Here is a 25,277-nt window from a genome sequence, read left to right on the forward strand (position 1 = left end):
ATGGGTTTTTTTGAGTTAAACTAACTTATTTGGAAAAGTGTACCTGACAAATTTGGAAAGGTTTACCTGACAAGTTATAAAGTACAATGAACTGATTTAATTTAGTTAATTAAACTTCGAACTTAAGTTCAGCCAACTAAAGTTAAGTTATCTAAACTACATCCAATAAGTTCAGCCAACTAAAGTTAAGTTATCTAAACTACATCCAATAAGTTCAGCCAACTAAAGTTAAGTTATCTAAACTACATCCAATAAGTTCAGCCAACTAAAGTTAAGTTATCTAAACTACATCCAATAAGTTCAGCCAACTAAAGTTAAGTTATCTAAACTACATCTAATAAGTTCAGCCAACTAAAGTTAAGTTATCTAAACTACATCCAATAAGTTCAGCCAACTAAAGTTAAGTTATCTAAACTACATCTAATAAGTTCAGCCAACTAAAGTTAAGTTATCTAAACTACATCCAATAAGTTCAGCCAACTAAAGTTAAGTTATCTGAACTACATCCAATAAGTTCAGCCAACTAAAGTTAAGTTATCTAAACTACATCCAATAAGTTCAGCCAACTAAAGTGGTGTTTTGAAACTTTAAAACCTGCAGCAGAACCAAATAATGAATTACTACTTGAACATTAATTTGTAAGCTACATTTGATTTAAACAAAAATGTATGGCAAATTAACAATCACTAATACAATTTTCAGTACAAAGTTTATTGCAATTAACTCCTAAAAACACCAGAAAAAAACTAATTGAAAGGTGTTTTACACCTGTCTCAATGCAAGTCTTGTGGATTAATCTGTTACATAACATTAAACAAGATCACCCCACAGCATTCAATATAGAAATATCCTTTGTTCCAAAAGAAAATGTTAAAACATTGTTAAACACATTATAGACTTATGAATTGGCTTAAATGCCATTTTAATATAAACTAGGTTATCAATTTTTTATGCTCTCAAGCTTCAACAAATTCATCAATTAAACTAAACACTTTAAAATGCCACTCCCACAACATACAATATAGAAACATCCTGTTCACAACATTCCTTTCAAAAAGAAACTCTGAAAAGCATTAACACATTAAAAGACGTATGAATTGGTTTCATACCTCCTTAATCTCAACTTAGCTGATGCTTTAACAAATTCATCAATTAAATTGAACATTACTCTTAAAAAAAAAAAAAAAAAAAAAAAAAAGAGAGGAAAAAAAAAAAGGACATAGCAAAGGTTGCAGGCACTTCACCGCATTAGTTGGTTTTTCAGTCCATGAACTTTAGCGGAGCAGCTTTCCCCATCAATGTTCATAAAGATCCGCTGGATCACCTCAAAGGTGTATCGCAGCTCTTTGGGATAGCTGATGTTTAAAGCGTAAAGCAGTCCAAACAATGTGACAAAGGCATTTGGAATGTCTTGGAGATCCACAATGACAATCTCCCCCTCCAGTATCACAGCCATATTCACGACGTCGTCTGGGAAGGCACAATCTTGTCTGGTGTCCTCGCTCACTGACAAGATGCCCACCTTAACACTCTGAACAACATCGACCTCATTGTCAGTCGGCTGAAAAAAAAGAGAGAGAGAGATTAAAGATTTAGCGGTAGACTAGAACTTTCATTACCACATTAAACATACATTTTAAATGCCGTAAATGCCGGTTTACATTTTAGTAGTGTATTTTTTTTTCTGTCTATGCCAATAAAATGTTTGTCTATGCAAATCAAATTTTTCTAGAATGATTTTCCAAATAGAGCTATTCAAGTAATCTGATGAATATTCTTCTACTTTTTATAAAATAAAAATCACAGAAAAATGTCAAAAGGAGGTGTGCACTATGCACAATCAGCTGTGTTTTTAAATTCAGAATAAGGGTATGTTTACATGACAATGATGTATTAAAAACAGACAACAACATTGTCAAAATGATCCCTGTTCACACGGATCTGCGAAAACGTCAGTAGTTGGCGATGTCACTTCATCAAAAAACACATACGCGCAATATGTTACCGTTTTCAGATTCATGTTTTTGTTGTTTACATAAAGACGGTAACAGTATCATTTTCGAAACCTTGTGCTTTGAAACTTCATGTTCAGTGCTCACTTCAGTTTTCATGTAAACAGCCCCTAAGTTTTAGAATAGAAGTTATTGATAAAGGATTATTTGTTTGTGAAAATGTTAGTATGCAGATTTCATATGCAAATTCATTTGTACACATACTTGTTGAATAAGATCCAGTTTGCTTGGTACTTTTTTTGTCTTCATTTACAGCGAAATGATTTGATTCAATAGTAATTTTTGCAAATTCAGAAAAATTCAACAATACACAATTAAAACTGATGATTCACAATTAATGATTCGATTCTGCATTTTGCGTTTTTAATATTGTGAAATGAGTTTGGATGTACTGATCAGTCACATGAAAAATAGTAAAACCAACATGAAAAATAATCGTGATATTCCTGAAAATAATCGTGCTCTGATATTTTTGCTATATCACGCGACCACCTCTACTTGAAAGATAAAATATGATATAGCAATACAATACATTTTAAAAGGCATAATTAAGCATAACATAACTGAAGGAAAGCCAAATAATGATTCATATTCTTATGGTTTCAATGAAAATACAGGTATCTATAATCTGTATCACCAAAATATAAAAAGTACCAAATAAAAGCATCACTATCATACTAAAGTGATATTGGTGCATCCTTATTCCAGTTTTAATGGGAAAAAATACTAAAATGTTTACCTCACAAACTTTGAAGACGTTTTCTGGTTTCTCCCTCATGTAGTATGGAAGGCCCAAAATAACTGCTCCCCTCTTCTTCTGGTTACAACTCTGCCAAAAAAATGTGTTCACTTGACGGAAGTGTTTTGTTTGTATATACAGTACAAGTCAAAAGTTTGGAAACATTACTATTTTTAATGTTTTTGAAAGAAGTCTCTTCTGCTCATCAAGCCTGCATTTATTTGATCAAAAATACAGAAAAAACAGTAATATTGTGAAATATTATTACAACTTAAAATAATAGTTTTCTATTTGAATATACTTTAAAAAATAATTTATTCCTGTGATGCAAAGCTGAATTTTCAGCATCATTACTCCAGTCTTCAGTGTCACATGTGACATCCAGTCTATCACATGATCCTTTAGAAATCATTCTAATATTCTGATTTATTATGAGTGTTGGAAACAGTTCTGCTGTCTAATATATTTGATGAATAAAAGGTTAAAAAGAACTGCATTTATTCAAAAAAAAAAGAAAAGAAAATATATATATTTTCTAATAATATAAATCTTCTTTACTATCACTTTTTATCAATTTAACACATCCTTGCTGAATAAAAGTATTGATTTTATTAAAAAATAAAATAAAAAAAATTACTGACCCCAAATTACTGACCAGTAGTGTATATTGTTGTTACAAAATATTTATATTTTAAAAACATAGCTTCTTTTTTTTTTTTTTTTTTTTTACTTTTTATTCATCAAAGTATCCTAAAAAAGTATCACGTTATGAAAAAATATTAAGCAGCAGAACTGTTTCCAACTTTGATAATGAATCATCATATTAGAATGATTTCTAAAGGATCATGTGATAATGATCCTAAAAATTCAGCTTTGCATCACAGAAATAAATGATAATTTAAAGTATAATAAATTGAAAATCAATTATTTTAAATTGTAATAATATATCACAATATTACATTTTTTTTCTGTATTTTTGATCAAATAAATGCAGGCTTGATGAGCAGAAGAAACTTCTTTCAAAAACATTAAAAATAGCAATGTTTCCAAACTTTTGACCTGTACTGTGTGTGTGTATATATATATATATATATATATATATATATATATAAATAAAAAAAATGGCTGCACACTGGTGCATTCAACAAATAGATGTTTTATATGAATTTGTTTTGTTCAAACATTGCGGTTTGTTTTCCTTTATTAACCATTTATTTTACATTACAGATTATAAGTCAATGATCATTTTTTTTCTTTTTAATAGAACAAAAAGAATTAAAGTCTACTGTTAAAAGTACTGGATCGATAATTACTAATAGTAATACCATTAAAACTTAAAGGATACCCATCCGTAATCATCTTCGGAAAGATCATTCTTCATCATATTGCATGAGAACTGTGACTTGCTGTGAACAACTAAGTTATTTAAATAAGCAATTAATAGTGCCACAGAAGTAACTTGAAGCTTGCAACATTATTTAGTGTTTACACAGTTAGACAAAGTGGGGTTTATTGAGCAGCTCAAATTCCATTTTAGTTGTATAATCAAAAATATGATAATGATATATGATAATCCAAAATATTATAATTTAATTGATTTATTTAAATTTGACAGAAAATGCATTCCATAAAAACTGTTAATGTATGTAAAGCTATATAATATATATATACTGTTAAAAACTTATACTGTTCAAAAGTTATATAGAGTCATATATTTCTGTCATAAGTTACAACAAACTTGTTTGGATGGGTTTTCGTGAATACCTTGAAGTTTCTGTGTGAATATGATATGACGATAATTTTCTCAAAAGAAAAGGTAAAATGCTCATGTAGTGACTCTGACAGCAGCTCTGGAGATGAAGTTCATGTGTTAATTGTCCTCATATAAAGGGATTTTGCACCGGGTAGTTCTAGAAGCCACCAGGGTGGTCTCCTAGTCTCTGATAAGCACAGCATTTTAAGCTGGTGTACCACTAGTGTAACTTTGTATTTGTTTTGTTTAAGGTGTTTAGCCGATCCTTTATGATTAATTAACCATGATGTTTTAAACCGCGGTTAATTGTAAAACTGGTTAATCACTGCATCCCTATGCTGGGTTAGACCCTACTCTGAAGTAGGAGCTAAATTAGTTCCCCCAAAAGGAGTTCCTAGAATTAAAATCGTTCCTAGATCCCGCGGTGCAAAACCGCCAAAATCCGGGAACTTCCGCCAATAGTTCTAGGAACTATGAAAAGGTTCCTCCGGTGCGAAAGCCCCTAATGTGAGACGGCAGAGGCTGAAAAAACACTGCAAGTGTCACACGTACTTCAGTATGTGTAGTAAACAAAACTGCATGTCTGCGCCATTCATTCACACAGAACATGCAGGATTCATATTTAAAGAGTCTTTTTGCGGTTTTGATTTAAGTGACTGACCTACTTTTGATTTATTTATCCAAATATTGACGAATTCTGTGACATTCCATGCAATACAGTAAAAAAAAAAAAAAAAAATTTTAATAGATGATTCCATCTGTGTTTTGCGCATCACAGAAATCATAGGGTCCTACTAACAAAATGAGACCTCAAATCGTTTTTACCAGTGGGATTTTGTGCAACACTAGCAAATAATAGAATTTTCCTGATGCAAATTTCTTTGAAAGCTAATAACAAATTAGTTTTGCTGTATAAATTAAATTTGACTTGCCTGTTCATCCAGACACTTCAACACATTCAGAAGTTCTGGAACTTCATTGCTTCGCTTGGTGTATAATTGCAGGAGCCTGGGTAGATGCTTGTCAAGCCCTTCGAAGAATGTTCTTTTTAAATCAATGGAGACAAGCCTACAGAATTCAAGAGCAACCTGTTGAAACAAAAAAAAGAAAAAGACTTTAAAAAAATCCCACGCACATAAACTAAACATTAAAGGGGACCTATTATGCAAAATTCACTTTAATAAGGCATTTAAACACAGATGTGTGTCCACAGTGTGTAAACAACCAGCCTATAATGGTAAAATCCACCCACCCCCTTTTTTTTTTTAGAATCCCCATAAATCAGTCTCTCAAAACAAGTGATTCCAGATTTCTCTCTATGTTGACGTCATCGTAGGGAAAAGCCCCGCCCACTGGTGACAATCTCTACCCTATTAGCAGTCTGCCATTGTTATATTGTCACTGGAGCAGTGCAGGGATAGACAGACATCGGTATTGGAGTACATCTGTCCTGCACAGTTTAGCTCCAACCCTAGTCAAACACACCTGAATATCTTAAGAATAACTACAGCTATGCAAAGGAAAGTGAGTTGGATCATGAGCTAAACTCTGCATGACAGCAGCACTCAAGATCGACCATCTGTGAACTTGTGGTATGTCTCAGCTATAGTATGTAAACATTATAACTGATTTGTTGATGCCTGTAATAATGAACATAAGAGTCTCCATTAGGGATGTGCGCAACAACTAATTTTGTAACCTTTTAAACTGAAATTTTGCAACCAACTAGTCTGACCTCCGGAGACAGTGTATATGTGATCCATTTGCAAGAACACTTAATCTATGAACAATCAAATCCTATACTGAATGCAGCTAAAAATAGGTCAGATATCATGCATGCGATGTGCTTGCCTTGATTTATCATTGTTGTATATTGAACGTTCACTTAAGCAATGTTAGCCATTTTAGACACATATATTAAGATCAACTGAATCAGCAGCAAAGGACTAATGAGTTCAAACCATATATATATATATATATATATATATATATATATATATATATATATATATATATATATATATATATATATATATATAGGGACTCTGACACAAGTCAGCACGTTAAGGTATTGTTGTTCGCTACCACGGCAACCAGTCCTGGTTTGAACATGCAAAAACCGAATGTAAAATTAAATGATTTTATTTGCCGCTCCAGATATATTTTCAAAATACTGCATTAATTTCAAGATGTAACATTAACATGACGGTAATTTAAATGTCTTTGTAAAAACAAAGCAAAATGTGAAAAAAGTGCAAAAAAAATTAATTTGTAAACGACTAATATTTTCTAAGTCGACTAACAGCAGCAGTATTGTTTAATTGACTAGTCTCATACATCCCTAGTCTCCATTAACTCTCCACATCTGAGCCACTAAGGTTGCAGTGGTGTAATTTTATTGAAGGGAATGTGTCCAAGAAAATCGGTAAAATTAAAAAAAAATATATGCCATACATCTGGATATGTTGCATCACGAACCGTTTGTAATGATCAATTTTGAGAGTTATATTTGCTGTGTGAGCTTCTCCTGTATTGTTTATGTCAGTGTATTGAATAGCGAGTTCTAGCAGACAGCCCTCTACTGGCAAGAGGCGGGGAGCAGGAACTCATTTGCATTTAAAGAGATGCACACAAAAAACATCACTTTTTTTTCTCCCACCCAAAAAGAGGTGTTTTTTGGAGCTAAAACTTCACAGACACATTCTGGTGACACCCGAGACTTACCGTATTTTCCGGACTATAAGTCGCACTTTTTTTCATAGTTTGGCTGGTCCTGCGACTTATAGTCAAGTGCGACTTATTTATCAAAATTAATTTGACATGAACCAAGAGAAATTAACCAAGAGAAAACATTACCGTCTACAGCCGCGAGAGGGCACTCTATGCTGCTCAGTGCTCCTGTAGCATACCCCTGAAAATATTAACTGAAAACTGTTAACTGAAATATTAACTTAAAGACAACTGAAAAAGACTGAATGCAAACAAAATGCCCCCAAAAAGAAAATCGTATTCTGCAGGTAGTAAATATGCAGCCGATCTGATAGGTGACAGGAGCACTGAGCAGCACAGAGCGCCCTCTCGCGGCTGTAAACGGTAATGTTTTCTCTTGGTTCTTGGTTCTAAATAAATGCGACTTATAGTCCAGTGCGACTTGTATATGTTTTTTTCCTCATCATGACGTATTTTTGGACTGATGCGACTTATACTCAGGTGCGACTTATAGTCCGAAAAATACGGTATATTACATCTTTCTACACTTACTTGTCTTTGAGTGAAAAGTGCAGGCCATCTCCTCCTTATTTCTGATACTGTGGGCTCATCTTCTACAATCTCCTTTCTTCTGGCACAGAAAGTTTTCTCCATAGCTGCATCAATTACATGCCAGTCTGGATTTTTTTTTGTCATCTCACACTGTATATCTTTCCTTTCAGTCTCCAAAGCAGTATAACTTGATCCAGCAGGTAAGTCCGGTAGAAAATTGGTCTCCGATCTTCGGGGTTTCTTGACTTTGTATTTTTTTCTATCTGAAGCATGGCATTTTTCACTAGTAACAGTAAGCTCTGGACATCCAGCATCACGAAGTTTACTTCGGAAGTTTCCCATTTTGAATTTAAGGCTTATTTTCCATCCATACCACCCTGTGGCCGATCCCGGTTCTTTAAGGCATGGATGTGTCTCTGTGAGAGCCCTTGAAACAGACTCGAACTCCTCATTGGATGGATACGCCTTGTAAGAATAGATTGCAGTGGCAAGTTTGTCAAGAATCTCAGATTTAACATCCTTGGATAGGCTGAGCAGTGAGCCATCTTTAGCATATTGCTCATTTCCACGTTTCAAACGTAATTCTACATCATATGAAAAGCTTGGAATGGGAAAAGAAACAGGCCATTGCTGTGAGCGACTACTTGCAGTTATTGATCCAGGATTTCCATTCTTGATACTCGAGTCAGACGATGATGACATAACCGCTGTGTCTAATGTCACATCTGACTGGCTAGAGTCAGAGGGTGGTGCTCTACAATTAACTTTAAGGGTTGCCTTTTCAGGAGGAAGTTCAGTGATAGTCGTTAGGTTGCACAACTCATGGTCAAATTCAGGATCCTCATACTGAAGTGTAAAATCACTTTGTATGTTCAGCTTGCTTTTCAGTGTTGACAGAAGAGATTCTATGGATTGTGGCCGATCAATGTAAACTTTCCTAATATCCTCAGGGGACAAAATCACACGAAGAATCATTTTGTTGCAGGTTTCTAAGAAGAAAAGGCAACAGTAAATGCATTTAGTTAAGGAGGAATGTCTTCGGTGAAATCATCAGCTTCTTATCAAGCACTGCATATGAGGACAAGGGATGATAATCATTCAATTCATCTGGATCAACAACTCTCAACTCACAAGTGGTATACTTAGTTAGTTCAAAGCATCTGAAATGCTCACTGTACCATGCTGAATACGGTTCAATGAGAAAGGCAGGTTTGTTCATAACAATCAATATTTTGACAAGTCTGCCAAAGTCTGGAAGCCCACTGGTGTATCCCACAGAAAGAAACATTCCCTCAGAGTACCTGGTGCCATATATGCATGCACTGGATGCAACAGATATCGATGTAACATTGGAATATTTGGATTTAACTGCCAGCTTAAATGAAAGATCCAGGCACTCAGTGGACAGAACTGAAACATGATCAACCACTAAATATGGCTTGAAAAGAGTTGGCATGTCAAGGTGGTAAGCAAGTGTCAGCTGATGTCGCTGGGCTAATGTAAGCATTACATTTTTAAAGTTTCCAGAGTCATGCACAGCTTTTTTAAAAAAGCTGTGTTTTGCTTCAAATCGTATGGTCCAGAAATCAATCACTGGTCCAAAACATTTGATTAGTTCTGGATAGTGCTCGATAAAATGGTGCTTTGGACGGAGTCTGAAGTCTGGAAATTCGTCTTGCAACAATTTCCGGTGATCTGATATTTTTGAATCAAGGTAGTCCAAACTCTCTGTGGAAAACTGAGATGAGGCTAAAATCTCAACAATGTCCTTCAGTTCAAGAATTAAACTCCAGGTTGCATCATTTTCTGGAACTTTTGAACCAATAATCAAAGGTAATAACCGCAGAAGGCTCCAGTTTTCATGTCCGTTGCCTCCTAAAGAACCTTTCAGTTGGAATGATTTTAAGATCTGCTGTGGTCGGTTTGTTTTGTCAGAAAATCTATATGGGAAGGACTGAATTGCGGCATTCAACTCGTCCAATGTGAAATATTTCTTCTGAATCAGTTTCTTCAAACAAAGACTTAGCTCCAGGGGTACAACACCTTCAAAGACGTCGTGGAGAAAGTCAGGGGGAAAGCCTTTCATGGTGGAGAAATGTGCAAGTCTGTTAAGAGGACAGTCCCTCTTAACACCATCTACTACTGCGTGTGAATCCTTGTTCTTCTGAATTTCACAAAGAGTCTGCTCATGCAACTCCTCCGTTCTCTTTGGGAACCTCCTCTCTCTAACTTCATGTGTCTGAATCTCATCACGTGCTGCCAAACAAAATCTGCAGAACTTGTTTGTTGAAAAACTTTCTTGAAATCCAGCAAGCGAGTGTGCGCCTAAATTGTCTGCAGACACATAGAGTATTGTTCCTCTTATACTTGCACCCAGTGTCTGAACAAACACTCCATGTTGTTCAAGTACTTCAACGTCTGAAAGAAGCGGTTCAAGAATTTTGTCGTATCCATACTCTTTGACATCCTTGGTCTTACATAATGTTGCAAGGTAGATGGATGATAAAGTGGACCGGTCTCTTCCTGGAAGATTTGCAATTAACCAGTAAATGGCACAAAGTTTGTGCTTTTTCCTTGAAGTGCCCAAAGGGTTACACACTTCAAAATCGTCAATGTAAAGTCCAAGGGCTATGCGCAATTCATCTGAAAAAAGGATCTTGTTGTCCTTAAAATACAGCCCATCCCTAAATGTTTTAATTGTTTCAGGATGTTTCCATGTATCTGCTTGGTCTGACTGTAAAACCTTGTCAAGGACGTCACTTCGATTCAACAGCGCAGTTAAAACTTTTAAAATTGGTACATAAACAAATGTGTTTTTCCGAGAAGCATCAAGAGTGTATTCTACAGGTTCTATCACAGTGAAATTATCTTTGTAGTATGTTGTTCTTTTGTAAATAGAGCTAAGAGGACCCCTTTTGGACAAAAAGGCTAAAGGATTTGTTTCCAAGACCGTTTCGGTAATGGCAGCAATAACTGAGGAATCCAATGAACAGTTGTGTTTGTTTAAGACCTGTTTAACTGACATCTCAGCAAGCTCTCCAACATTACTACCAATGCTTCCAAGTTCTTCAACTATTTCTTGAATGGCTGTCTTTGAGACATGTAAAATGGCTTCCATGCGTAAAAACAGTGAAGCCAACTTATGTTGAATCAAGCCCTCAACAGGAAGATCTGGATTGGAATGCAATGGACTGGACTGGACTGGGTGCCAACACCCTTCGGCTGGTAGGCTGTCCGCAGGTTGATTATCTGTATGTTCAAACCTTTCCTCAACCTCTTCGATTTGACATGAAATTAACTCTGCTTTAAAATGTCCAGTATTTTGGGAATGGTGTCTTTTACTTCTGTGAGCCGCAAATGTAGAGAACACACAAGTTTGAAAACTGCAGTCTTCAAATGGGCACTGGACATTTTCATTGTTTTTCAAGTGAATGCCCAGGTGGGAGAAGTACTGCTTCAAATTGCAGGCCTCTGAGAAACTGCAGAGGTTACACTTCACCCGGGAATTCACGTGATCGACAGATTTTGCATGATGCGTATGCAAATGTCTTATCAGTGTTGCCTGAGTTCTAAAGGAGCAGACACAATCTTGGTAAATACATGGCAAAGGACAGGTCCTCCCATGATGTCCATGTTTTAATTTGTAATGCTGAATGATAATTTTTCTTTTTGTACTGTCAAAAATGCAGTACTTACAAGTCCACTTCATCTTCACATTAACACCAACATACCTACAATAAAAAAAGACAGTTTATTTAAAAAAAAATAACACCCAATAACACCCTTAGTCAAGTCTCTCAGGCTTAAAGTTGGCATGAAACAAAGTTGCGATCATATGACAGGCTGCTGGAAACCACACCATACAATAGACCTTTATCACAGTGAAATAGATTACCGGAAGTGCTTGCCAAAGCAGTGTATTGATTCTTCCTGTTATGTATATTTTTAATGTGCTGTTAACACATAGTTGACTAAACACCTCTTAAAATGAGCATCCGCAGAATGATTTCAAAATCTGGACAATTTCAGAGACAGGAGAAGAGATATTCTGATGATTATGGTGTACAGAAAAATATAAAAAGAGTAAAACAAAAAACAAAAACAATGCAAACATTCAGCCATTAGTTTTGATTGTGCTGCGATAGTACCGGAAGTAGCGATTCACTGCTTCACTTACTGGAAAAGGGAAGTGTGATAAAGCTCTATTGTACATAGTAGGGGCATAACAGTTCTCGGTTTAAAAAAATATATATATATATTTCGAACCATTACATTCTCCACCCACAGTTTGGCATGCACTTGCGTCCTGGTTCATCTCAAATCTGACAATTTATCGATAATATGGTTTGTTGAAAATAATGCATTAAATAGACAGAGTTCTGCTAATGAATGTTTCTGGATGTATGACATCAAATGTATGTCGGATACACATTCTAACTTTCCAATATATTACAACAGCAATGATCAAAAAAAAGTGGACAAAACAGTCACTCTTTGCAAACTTTGTTAAATGTGAGTGTCATATGCTCTAATATGAGTGAGACTTGAACAGCACACATTGCTATCAGTGTTTAAACTAAACTCATTTGCGCATGTTTTTAAGCCTTGCCAATTTAAAAATTTAAATCAAGAATAAGTGAATATGAATTTATGTGTGCTGCATGAAGTGCCCATTCAGTCAGTGTGCAAACACTGACATTACATATTGCATAGATTAAATATAGATTAATCCTTATTTAAGCACAGATTAAACAGTCAAAATCTTTGAGTGATTTTGCTATGTCATTTGTTTGATTTTCATCACTGACAGACAGCAGTTTAGCTGCTGTCACTTTAAGTTTGGGGTTTTAGGGAGAAACGAAAGCACAACTCTGAAGGAATTGAAGGTGTGCTCGAAGTAATGCAACAGCGAAGTAATGCAATGACCGTTCTACCTCGTTTATCTTGTTTTCATCGTTGGAAGCCAAAAATTAATCATACATCCCTATTATTATCTTTAATTACTGCCTTATTATTTTTTGCTTTCAAATGCAGGGAGACCCTGAAACTTCAGACAACAGGTTTATAAATGATTCACATGATGAAATTAGGAAGATTGTTGAAATGTGTTCTCAAATAACAAATGACACAAACAGGCATCACTGAAACATGCAGTGTGTCAATTAGCGCCTGCACTAAGCCCTCTGGCTGATCGCGCTAAAAAAGCTCTAACTTTAATAATGTTCGACCAAGGGAAAAAAAAGCTTTTGGGGAGGTGTTTGGCTGGAGGTCATGGTGCAAATGACCCTAGGTTGAATTTAGTCCGAACCATCCCTTTAAGTTACCCGCATCACAAATTGATAGTTAATTTTAAGAATTTCCAAAGATTTCTGTGAAAACTCACCTGTATCTGGTGCTCTGCAACTGAGATGAAGTGAAGTGACTGAGGTAAAAAAAATCTGGTTGGTGAACAAGCTTTTAGTCAACTTGACAGAACCTGTGAGTCAACATGAGAAAGTACAATGAGCTAATCTTCTATGTGCAGAAATACACTCAATAATCGTACATTCGTGACAACATCGCGTGTAATTCTCCCTATTATTAAGATTTCTTAAAACAAGAACAAAAGCGCGACGAAATGGCTCAAGGCCACACAGAATCCAAACTCTGAATAGTAATAATGAAAAACCGTGACATTTCAAACCACAGACATATTAATTGTCATTTCTATCACCCATAGATTCAATTTGACAGTTACTTTTTTAATTCAAAGACTGTGATGAAAACTTACCTATATCTGGCGCTCTGCATCTGATGAAGTGACTGAGGTAAAAATCCGGTTTGGTCCAGTTGGTGAACGAGCAGCTTTTAATCAACTTGACTGAACCTGTGAGTCAACACGAAAAAGTACGTTACAATGAGCGAATCTTCTATTTGCAGAAATACACTCAATAATCGTACATTCGTGACAACATTGTGTGATATTCCCCATTTTATTCAGATTTCTTAAAACAAGAACAAAAGCGCGACGAAATGGCTCAAGGCCGCGCAGAATCCAAACTCCGAATAGTAATAATGAAAACCGTGACATTTCAAACCACAAACATATTAATTGTTATTTCTATCACCCATATCGATTCAATTTGACAGTCACTTAAAGACTGTGGTGAAAACTTACCTATATCTGGCGCTCTGCATCTGATGAAGTGACTGAGGTAAAAGTCCGGTTTGGTCCAGTTGGTGAACGAGCAGCTTTTAATCAACTTGACTGAACCTGTGAGTCAACACGAAGTAGTACAATGAGCGAATCTTCTATACACATATAACGTTATAATCTTACATTCGTGACAACATTGTGTGTAATTCTCCCTATTATTTAGATTTCTTAAAACAAGAACGAAAGCGCGACGAAATGGCTCAAGGCCGCGCAAAATCCAAACTCTGAATAGTAATAATGAAAAACCGTGACATTTCAAACCACAGACATATTAATTGTCATTTCTATCACCCATCGATTCAATTTGACAGTTACTTTTTTAATTCAAAGACTGTGATGAAAACTTACCTATACGTTATCTGGCGCTCTGCATCTGATGAAGTGACTGAGGTAAAAATCCGGTTTGGTCCAGTTGGTGAACGAGCAGCTTTTAATCAACTTGACTGAACCTGTGAGTCAACACGAAGAAGTACGTTACAATGAGCGAATCTTCTATTTGCAGAAATACACTCAATAATCGTACATTCGTGACAACATTGTGTGATATTCCCCATTTTATTCAGATTTCTTAAAACAAGAACAAAAGCGCGACGAAATGGCTCAAGGCCGCGCAGAATCCAAACTCCGAATAGTAATAATGAAAACCGTGACATTTCAAACCACAAACATATTAATTGTTATTTCTATAACCCATATCGATTCAATTTGACAGTCACTTAAAGATTGTGGTGAAAACTTACCTATATCTGGCGCTCTGCATCTGATGAAGTGACTGAGGTAAAAATCCGGTTTGGTCCAGTTGGTGAACGAGCAGCTTTTAATCAACTTGACTGAACCTGTGAGTCAACACGAAGAAGTACAATGAACGAATCTTCTATACACATATAACGTTATAATCTTACATTCGTGACAACATTGTGTGTAATTCTCCCTATTATTTAGATTTCTTAAAACAAGAACGAAAGCGCGACGAAATGGCTCAAGGCCGCGCAAAATCCAAACTCTGAATAGTAATAATGAAAAACCGTGACATTTCAAACCACAGACATATTAATTGTTATTTCCATCACCCATCGATTCAATTTGACAGTTACTTTTTTAATTCAAAGACTGTGATGAAAACTTACCTATATCTGGCGCTCTGCATCTGATGAAGTGACTGAGGTAAAAATCCGGTTTGGTCCAGTTGGTGAACGAGCAGCTTTTAATCAACTTGACTGAACCTGTGAGTCAACACGAAGAAGTACGTTACAATGAGCGAATCTTCTATTTGCAAAACACTCTGACTCGAAATGGATAATATAATTCTGAAAATCTGCTTTTAATAATGGTCATTTGCACTTATGAATTTAATGTATGATTTCAGAAATGACGGATTTGTGGACAATATTTACACTGCGACTATAACAAACATTTAATTGCTTTACAAATCCTTAATAGGCCTATATTATTCGATAACACAATACTATAAAACGCTTATTACGAAATAAAAACTTGCAACAATCCACGTTCACAATATAAAATGTCACACTTACTCTGTATCACTCAATTTCTTCTGAAGACACGTGTTGTCCAACATGGAAAATCATCCAGTTTCCGCTGGCTTCTCTCGAAAATTCTCAGAGGAAAAAAAATGATTCAGCGAATCATCTTGAGCGGTTCATTGTTCATGAATCGCCCAATTCCGCCCATGATGAATTGGAATCTGACCATGAATAAAAACTGAAGCAGCTTGACAAATTTTTGGTGTAATTTAATTAATCTGTGCTCATAATTGTAAACAACTATTTTTAATGTACACACTAAAATAAAATACACTGTAATTAATTTATATATACCACAGTAGTGATAACTACAAGACAACCATTGACATTGGCTTGAGAAAACCTGAGCAGAAAGTTTGAAATAGATTTAATGTCGTTAAGTTTGAAGATTTATGTTTAAAGCGGTTTTAAAAGCTTGAAGTTCAGGGTTTAAGACAATGCAATCTACCAGACAGCAAGATAGATAGATAAATTAAGTTTAGTTTACACAGTAAATTGTTTAGTTTACTGCTATTAAAGCATTAGAATTGAAGTAAAACCTGCAGAAAATTTTGTGCAGTTGTTTCAACTTACATTTATAAATTAAAATAACAATTATACTTGTTAATTCAACAGAAAGTCTATTGCAGTTGTTTAAACATACATTTTTGAGTTAAAATAACCATTTTACTTGTTCATTCAACTTTCAGTCTAGTTGAGGACAAGAAAACTTAAAATTTCTTGTTGTCTGGACAATCTAGTTATCTCTACACAAAAAAACAAGTTGAAATAACTAAATTGCGGAAATATTTTTTACAGTGTATGCTCTGATCAGCAATGGAAATTTCACTACTTAAAACCGCCAAACTGTCAACAGTAGTCAGCCCTTATGGGTGTGTAAGCACCTTTTTTTCCTGAGTGAGAACTGCTAGCATCAGCTAGAGTTCAGGTAGGGTGAAGAAACTATATATCAGGAATTCATTCCATTCAGGTTGTTAGAATTTGTTACTGAATGTAAGCCTAATGTTAAAGTATACTGACAGTGGTTTAACTGGCGCAGTAGACACTTTGAGGCTGTCTGGATCATCTAACACAGCTGCTCATCTTATCTCACAAGCAGTGTTGCAGAACCGAGCAGCTGGCTTTGTCCTGCAGAGACGGTGGATTCAGTGACAGGCAACAAGTCCAAACATTAGTTCCCTCTGAAGCTTCAGGACATACAGGAGCACACAGCAGAATCTGTCTAATCAAACGCTCTCTCTCGTCTTGTCTACTTTAAAGTTTTGCCCTGTTAGATTAACTCTGTAATTATGCGATTTCTCACAGCCTTTGGTCTCTGACAGGCAAGTTCAGACAAATCTTTTTGATTCATTTCCAGTTCACCTAGTTGCCACATTTGAGAAATGTGTCATGCAGCCACTTATGACTGATTTGTGGGTAAAGTACACTTCCACACAAATACATTCAGACTTCCTCTAATATATATAATGTGGACGTTCTTTGTGTTTCTTTTTTTCTTGTTTTTTTTTTTTTGCTTTTCATCATGAGATTTGCTTTCGCGCTTTCTTGATTTACACAATAACACATAAGGATGCTGCTTACTATATCAGTAGTGTTTGAATTAGCTGATGATGTAATTTATTTATGTATAAGTCCATATTGGAAATTTATCACAGGCAGTATTTGATATTTAATAGTGCATGCTCCTTTTCACTAGTTTTTACATTTGGATTACGATTTGATGTCATGCAAGACTTACTTCAAGTAAATATTTAATTACACTTTTGATAAATGTAATCTTTAGCAAGTGAGTCCATTTAAATTTTGGGTGAACTATTCTTTTAATACTATTATTTAATATAACGAATCTGTCTGACATTGGCAACTCACATTACGGTCTATAATTCATAATCTATTTTGCCTTGATGAAGTTATTTTTTCACAGATATACAAATCTAGTTTTGTGAGTGCTGTCCATGGGAATTATAAATGCGTGGTGTAATCCAGTCTCCTCATTTGTATCTTTTGGATTTAGTTTGAGGATTTTAGCTTGGTCACTTGGTCACTTTAGATTTTCATACTAATACACACAAACATCAAAGTCACTGTACAAATGAAAGATTCATGATTGTGAAGTAAAACAATGACCATGTGGATTGTTCTGCTTTGATCTTGTATTTCTTAAAGAGATTTCTATGGAGACAGGATAGAAGACTTTTGCGGATGTGGTTGGATTTAGTATTGGTAATCCTATTCATCCCTGTGGGATATGAAAGGATAGTTTTGATCCTCACCTTCTATTAGCTCCTCACACATACTCAGACAGACACACACACATATCCTTCATCACAAGAGGGTTAAATATTCTGAAATAACATTCACGCAGCATGAGGAAAAGCAGAAGTGTCCCTGAGATGAGTGTATTTGAATTACACCGCTATAGTTCCTCTTGATTTTCTTAGTTACAGAAACACTGATGTACACAAATACTCCTCTGTCTGCACCTCTCGCTCTAATTCCGCCTTACTCCTCTCTGGTAGGTTTGGCTGGGATTTTCCACTGTTGGACTGCATGGGGGGAGACAGAGGAGCTTCTTCCCCCTGTGTAATGTTATTTAGTACAGTCTATTTCTGCAAAAATGTCTGGTTGCAAAACATTTATTTGAATAGCAACTTTAATGCTGTAGAACCCAATAGAAAGATGAGAGAGAGAGAGAGTTTTGCTCTGTCGGTTATCTCAGCTCATTTGTGATTTGTTTGTGTAATGTCTGTTTTTGACACACTGTCTCACTATGCATTACATCACTAATCATGTAGTTGCACATACTCTTGGCTGCTCAGAATGCTTTAAATGGAAATGCAATATAACATACACACTACTGTTCAAAAGTTAGGGGCTCGTAGGATTTTTATTTGAAAAAGTCTCTGCTGCTCACCACTGCATTTATTTGACCAAAATAAATGGACAAATATACAAATAATGAAAAAGTATTGTATTTTTTTTATTTTTAATAATGTTTTCCTTCAGAAGTTATTCAGTTCAATCAAAATGCTGCTGTTGTTTTACCGAAAAAATGACATCAAGGCACATGACCAGAAGGATCCTCTACAATTTCTAAGTCATCAGTGCCGTTATATCTAATAACGGGCTCTCTGTTCTCTTCCTTTCTCCCCCTCTCTCTCTCCTACACCCCGAGGCCTCGACTTCTGCTTCATGGTTTTGTCAATAATGCACAGCCCCAATATTCTCTCTTTCTCTCTCTCTTTGTTCCTCAGACACGCATGTGCATGTGTACAGTACACATACACACAGCCCCTGCCCAGAGCTAAAGAGAAAAGGAAAGAGAGAGAACACACTGCTTGAGGGTGCAGTGCAGTAATGTTGCCCTTCTCATTATAGATCCAGACATGAATAATAGCTCAAATCATGTGGTTTGTTGGGAAGTGTGCTGTTACATTGGCTGTAGCCTAGTGGTCAGTAAAACAGGGAAATTTCCCCATTGAGTTACTTTAAAGGAGCGACCTGGGCCATGTCTAAGAACCAGAATATAAGAATATGACATGTTTGTGGGCTCTTTTGACTTGTACCACTAAGCAACCACCGAGGAAACCACCTAGCAACCACTCAGATCATCTTAGCAACCAGCAATACCCTAGTATTGCAAGCACTACAGTGGTGTTTTGCAGAAAATGTAAAAATATAATCCTGCTGGAGCTGCTCTCAGGGTTTTAACCACACATATGCTGTCTCACGCTTGTTGAGCTCATGGGTCAAAATTGAGAGATTTATGGAGGTAACTGCAATCCCCTAAAGGCTGAAGGGAACATGAGGACAGGGAGAGAGGGAGGGAGGGAGACATAGCCTGTGAGGTAGAGGTGAATCCAAGGACAGTGATAGCGAGAGGGAGGCTGAAATCAAAGAGAGGTGGGCTCGGGGGAAAACAGAAAGCTTTGCAGCAAAAGATTGAAAAAAAATTGAAAAATGCAGAGTTCAATAGAGAGAGTAAATGAAAGATGTGTGGGGGTGAGAGCGAAAGAAAAGAAGAAATAGGAGCAGAGAGAGAACTGAACAGAGGTGAGCTGAGGACAGAATAACCAGAACAAGATGGATGGAAAATAAAGAGAGCAGCGGAAAGAGCCAAATGGCAAGGTTGTTATCATTGTGCTTTTTTCAAATTAGCTTTCTTTACAAACTCTTTTCAGATTCATTTCACAGTCTAGTTTCAAATTTTTTTTTACATTTTCTTAAAATCTTTGTACACACTTTTTCAGGATGAATAGACAGTGTGAAATAAAAGCATTAATCCATCTTTGCTGAATAAAAGTGTTAATTTCTTTCTTTCTGTGTATATATAGTCTCGGCTTAGTCTCCTTTTGAGAAATTATATTCAGCAAACTATAATAAATATAGCAACTGACAGGGAAGGAAGGACAATCTGCATTTAAATAGGAACCACAGTCATTGCTGCACATTGCACAAAAAGTACATTTGTAAGAGAATGAAGAGTCCTCTGCTATTTTCTACCAGTCATTGCGGTTCCATCTCTGATATCTGTATCAGTAACCTTACTCCCGCACAGGTCAGGTTATTCCAGCATGTGAAGAGGGTTTGATGGCTATTACAGCTATTTTTGTGTTTTATTTCAGGAAGCGTTTTAACCACTGTTTTTAGCTTTTCGTGTACTTGCATCAATTGTGTTCTTTGGCTATCATATTATTTGTTAGAAATTAGCTTTAGCAAAATAAAGCCCGCTCAAGCCTTCTAACTTTCACTATCAAACCAAGCTTCACCCTGTGACTTAGTTTGCGTTTACGGCAATAACCCTGCCTTATGCTTCACTACATGTATTCAAAAAAGAACAGGAGACAGTTAGCCAGAAGTGCCTGTACTGTACAGACTGCTGGACCTGCCTTTAATGGATTTTACACCAGAGAGAGCGAGAGAGAGAGGGAGAGACATGGAAAAGTAGGTCATGGCAGTTTGTGCTGGGTCAGAATCACAGCTGAGGCTTTGCTACGAAAGAAAGTCTCTCACTAACTCTTTCTCTCACTCCTACATGAAAGTATTTCCCATATGAACTTATCTTTAGTCTTTTCTCTTTTTATGGTCTTGGTAATTTTATATTTTGGCTGCCATAGGTCATGTATCTTTCTGTGGTAGGCTGCAGTACTCATCTATTAACAGAACTAGCGGAGTAGGCCGTATATGCCATTTCATACAGCACCTGTCTATGCTCAGCTTTTGTGCACTAGTGGGCAACTCATATATTTGACAGTTTTCATATACCTGCATTGGACGATACGTTTTTCTGCTCGGCTGATGTATTTCATTTTGACGGTGCACCGGCCTTTTATTTTGATGATGCTAAAAACCATCTGCCCCTGGGTTCACAGTTGTTATTGTTAGTAATTCTGTCTAATACGGATAGAAGTCTGTCTAATAATCAGATAGAACGGTCAAACAAAGGTATTAAAATCTATACAAAAAGTATTTTAACGATAGCTTTTATATTATTAGTAATAGAAGTGCAAACATTATAGTTTCTTGTTTGCCGTCAGCATTAAGTAAATATGCATTTATTTCATTTAAACAAATCTTTGAATGACTTATAAATATTTAATTTCACAAACCTTGCAAACTTATGAAGTGTGCATTTCTATCCTGCATGATCACTGTGTGACAGTCGGCCGTGTGAACTGAATGCTCTAAACTTGAAACTAGTGATTTCAAATTATGCTTTGCTTTATGCATTTGACCACTGTCATATTAATGCAGTTTTTCTGTGTGCTGTATGTAAAATGAGTGTTACCCTCGTTTTAACTTAAAAATAAAGCTCTGTTGGTGGCTGATGGAATCACATGGATGCCGTTCCTATGACATTATGCATTTGAATTACCTGCAAGTATGGTGATACGAACTGTTGTGTTCTAAACAAATACTATGCTAATGCATACATTATTTTGTATACATTTTAACTATATATATATATATATATATATATATATATATATATATATATATATATATATATATGTATATATGTATATATGTATATATATATATATATATATATATATATATATATATATATATTATAAGCACACACCACACACACACATTTGCATTTTCATTTTACAACTATTGCTACGGTTACACTTGTCATTTACACTTCCCCAGTGTTTTTGACTCTTGTAAACTGAGACTTTCGAAAACACGAAACTCCGGGGTTGCGTTTCAGTGTAAACAGACCAAAACTGAGACTTTTGAAAACAATGGCTGCCCACATGTGCTCAATGTATCCTTGATGACAGTGTAAACAGTATCATCATGCTCAATGTTGTACCTGCAAGAATGGTCATGTGACATGTGTTTTCAGTTGTGCAGTGAAGATGGAGATTGCTTCTGAAATACAGTGAAAACGCAAGTGTAGATAAGGATCGGTTTTATTTTATAACGCTGTTTTACACGCATTAGTGTAAACAGGGCCGTGATGTGTAAAATGCCTGTCAAAGTGAAAGAAATGCTTAAAATATAGAAATTACTTTAAAAATGTCTTTGGAACTGAAGGGAAGTCATCAACAGTGGTGTCATTTTTTTTTGTTATACTTCATTTTGGTACCTTTTGTCTCAAAATATATTTTTTCCAATATAAATAAATATAAACAGAAATTAGATTTTTTTTCTTAGAGAATAAAGAGTTATAATTATTAATAGTTATAGTTATTAATGTGAATAGCATTGCTTGGATAATTTAGTCTTCTAAGAATTTGATGCAAAATGTTAAAGTCTCTTTTGTCCTCTTGGTCTTGTTGTTTACTCACACGCTGAATTAATAAAACAGCCACTGATTTTCCACTGAAATTGACACTACAGTTGAGTTAAAGATTTAAATAACTCAATGACCTCTATATGTTTTTGTCCCTCATGGCCAGATATGGTTTTTCCATGACCCAATTTTATTATGGCTGAGATATGAAAATGTATTACATAATCTGTGCAGTAGATTGTGGGACAAAAGAGAGAGGAAGAACGTGTCAAAAGTTATATACTGCAGCTGGAGAGATTTTATGCCAGGTACAGTTTAGGTCATGTGAATTTTTATAACAATTATGTACCAGAAGGTCACCTGATGTATCCAGTACTTATATAAAGTTATAGCTCAGTTTATCTCCCTAAGCGTCAGTTTTATCATAATAAGGCCTCAAACAAAAGGACAAGCGTGTGATAGTCTTATGCTGAAACCTGTGAGGAGAGCTTTCAGTCTTTAGTTCTCCTGACAGGACACTATTTTAGCATTTATTTCCATGGGCACAAGCCACAACAAGCCTTTATAGTGCACTGGAGACTAACCTTCAGATTTCACCAGTTTACAAAATGGCTTACTTGACTAAAAGGAAACAGTCCTGTCATGGTAACTTAGTCTTTTCATTTATCTTAAGTTTATCTTAAGCCCTATTGCCCAGTTATTCTTAGCAGCTGGTTTGTCTGGTTAGGTCTCTCTGTTCATGTGTGTGTGTGTGGAAATTTCATTGGTGTTGTGATTTTTGATGGTAGAGCGGTGGTCCTTAAGGATGACAAATTAGATAAGAGATGACAGATCTGTGAGAATGTTGGCTATGTGCGCATTCCCACATGCTTTCCCCTCTCTCTGTAGATGTTATTCTTTTGTGATACAATCACCCAATCACAGATCACTGCTCGCTTGTCCTTGTTAAAAATCCTTCTTTTTTTTCTGTAGTTAAAAATCCTTCTTTTTTTTCTGTAGTCCTTCCAAACCTGTATGACTGACTGTATGATCTTTCTTCAGTAACAAAATATATATTTTGAAATATGTCTTATTGTTTCCATTTTATGCATACAAAAATGAAATCAATGGGGTTCCATTGGACCCCATTGAATTTTCTTTTAGAATTTTCTTTTTGTGTAAACCATGCCTTTAAGTGAAATGAAGTCTCTTCTTCTGGTTGTCTAGAATGTTTTCGACCTGTAAGTGACCCAGATTATGGAATGACGTTGAATGGAATGATCTTTTTTCGTTGTTTTGTTATGTGTGTGTGATGTTGATCTTAGGTTGGTTTCAGCTGATACAGCTCAGTTGAGCTTAATTCACCCCCATTGGAGATGTTTCTGCTGTGCCAGATACCCGCTGAAGCAGTGTGTTAAATACAAGCCATGATTGTTTTTAGGCTGGAACCCACCCAGTATCTATCTCCTGATGGAATCAGATATAAACCTCTCAGCAAACAGATATTTTATACTTGTCCAACTGAAACAACAATCTTTTTTCTGAAAAGGATTTTCTTTTTTTTCTGTGCTCCAACAGTACTATACTGTTTAAATATGATTATTATTCAGTACAATTTATCTACAGAATGTGATCTAAGACATTTTGAGAAACTCCTGCCCTTAATGACAATTTGCCATGGGACACATGGATATTTCGCCAAAATGTATTGGTATCAGTCATCACTGTTTTATAAAAAAAGATCTTTTAATCTGGCAGCATTTTTAAGTCTGAACACATGTCTACCACTATTTTTCACCATTTGAGAGTCTGTCTGTTTTCATGGATCTCTTCTGAGATACTTAGTCACGCAATTACTGAGAAACGAATCAGCTATTGCAAAACAATCCACACCCATGGCCTTTTTATCTGAACCCGGAAGAGACACTCACTTCTTACCCATCTGACCTTCTGCATGCCATGTCACCTCTGTCAAAGCATGTGTGAGTGTTTGTATGTGTATCAGATAGCCTGCAGTTATCAGAGACCCAGATACAGCTCACTATCTCTCAGATGCTCCATTTCCCGGTCTCCATCTCCAGGCTGACCGCCGCCGGCGCTGTATCTTTGGCGCTGGCTCTCACAGTCCCTTAGTGCTGCTGTGTTGCTGGTAAAGGAAGCAGGGTGATAAACAGAGTTTTCCCTCCAGACATATGCTCAGGCAAAAAATTAGCACAGATGTCAGCACCCGGGATGATCTGCTGTTGGAAACAAAAGATGAAATCACAACAAAGATGAAATTTGAAACCACAAGTAGAGTTCATGTTGCAATTCCTTAAAAACAACACCCTCTCTTTTAGTGTTCATTCAGAACTTATTTATTAGGCTTGTCCCAATTAGAAAGCACATTTAAAAACAACCCAAGGTTGACCAGAGTGCTGTATAGGGCAGTATAATCGAAAGAGAAGACAAAAACTTCAGTACTAAAAGCCACAGTAAGTAAATAAGTTTTAAGCTTAAATTTAAAAACAAAAAGAGATGTTGCAGTTATAATAGATGATGGTAGGTTTTCAGAAGTTTAGGGCCTGCTATTGCAAGTATAGTGAGGAATCTAGGATCCCTGGACCTAAGTGATCTCGATGGCTTGTAAGGACGTAGCATGTCAGAGAGCTAAATCATTAATAAAGAGTTAATTACAGTAATCTGGGCATGATGAAATAAAGGTATAAATTACTCTTTCAAAGCTCCTCAGAGACAGTAGAGGTTTAAATTTTGCAAGGCGTTGTAAATGAAAAAAGCATGATTTAACCACAGCATTAATTTGTTTATCAAACTTGAGTCTTTAGTCAAAGCAAAAGCCTATGTTTTTAGCACAAGTGAAGTTAGATCTCAGAGGTCCAAATCACAGGAGTCAAACAAATCACTTGGTCCCAACATTAATACCTCAATTACCTCATTCAAAGTCAAAAAATGTAGGGTTAGCCATAGTTTCATCTACATAATACATCATAACATAATAAGTTACATTTAAATAAGTGGGGTGGAAAAGAAAAAATGTCTGACACTGTA

The 25,277-nt window shown here is 35.8% G+C and overlaps 2 protein-coding genes across 32 annotated transcripts in view; one reads left to right on the forward strand and one right to left on the reverse strand.

The window, feature by feature from the left end:
- The window catches only part of LOC128010972 (GAS2-like protein 2), a 46,289-nt gene that overhangs the window by 3,320 nt on the left and 17,692 nt on the right, over nucleotides 1-25,277 (forward strand). The window lies entirely within an intron of this gene.
- LOC128010988 (sterile alpha motif domain-containing protein 3-like) lies at nucleotides 691-16,299 on the reverse strand. Of its 31 annotated transcripts, XM_052593207.1 has the most exons (12): nucleotides 15,497-16,299; nucleotides 15,089-15,184; nucleotides 14,702-14,797; nucleotides 14,310-14,410; nucleotides 13,923-14,018; nucleotides 13,536-13,631; nucleotides 13,149-13,241; nucleotides 11,462-11,496; nucleotides 7,766-8,754; nucleotides 5,437-5,592; nucleotides 2,752-2,841; nucleotides 691-1,561 (listed from the first exon to the last, which is right to left on the reverse strand). In XM_052593207.1, the coding sequence occupies exons 9-12, from the start codon at nucleotides 8,738-8,740 to the stop codon at nucleotides 1,241-1,243; spliced, it is 1,542 nt and encodes a 513-aa protein (XP_052449167.1). In that variant the 5' UTR covers nucleotides 8,741-8,754; nucleotides 11,462-11,496; nucleotides 13,149-13,241; nucleotides 13,536-13,631; nucleotides 13,923-14,018; nucleotides 14,310-14,410; nucleotides 14,702-14,797; nucleotides 15,089-15,184; nucleotides 15,497-16,299; the 3' UTR covers nucleotides 691-1,240. The 31 variants fall into 31 exon arrangements, with proteins under 31 accessions (XP_052449167.1, XP_052449185.1, XP_052449176.1 ...); XM_052593225.1 differs by lacking the exon at nucleotides 13,536-13,631; XM_052593216.1 differs by lacking the exon at nucleotides 11,462-11,496.

This window comes from Carassius gibelio, chromosome A5 (assembly GCF_023724105.1).
Source record: "Carassius gibelio isolate Cgi1373 ecotype wild population from Czech Republic chromosome A5, carGib1.2-hapl.c, whole genome shotgun sequence".
NCBI classification, from domain to species: domain Eukaryota; kingdom Metazoa; phylum Chordata; class Actinopteri; order Cypriniformes; family Cyprinidae; genus Carassius; species Carassius gibelio.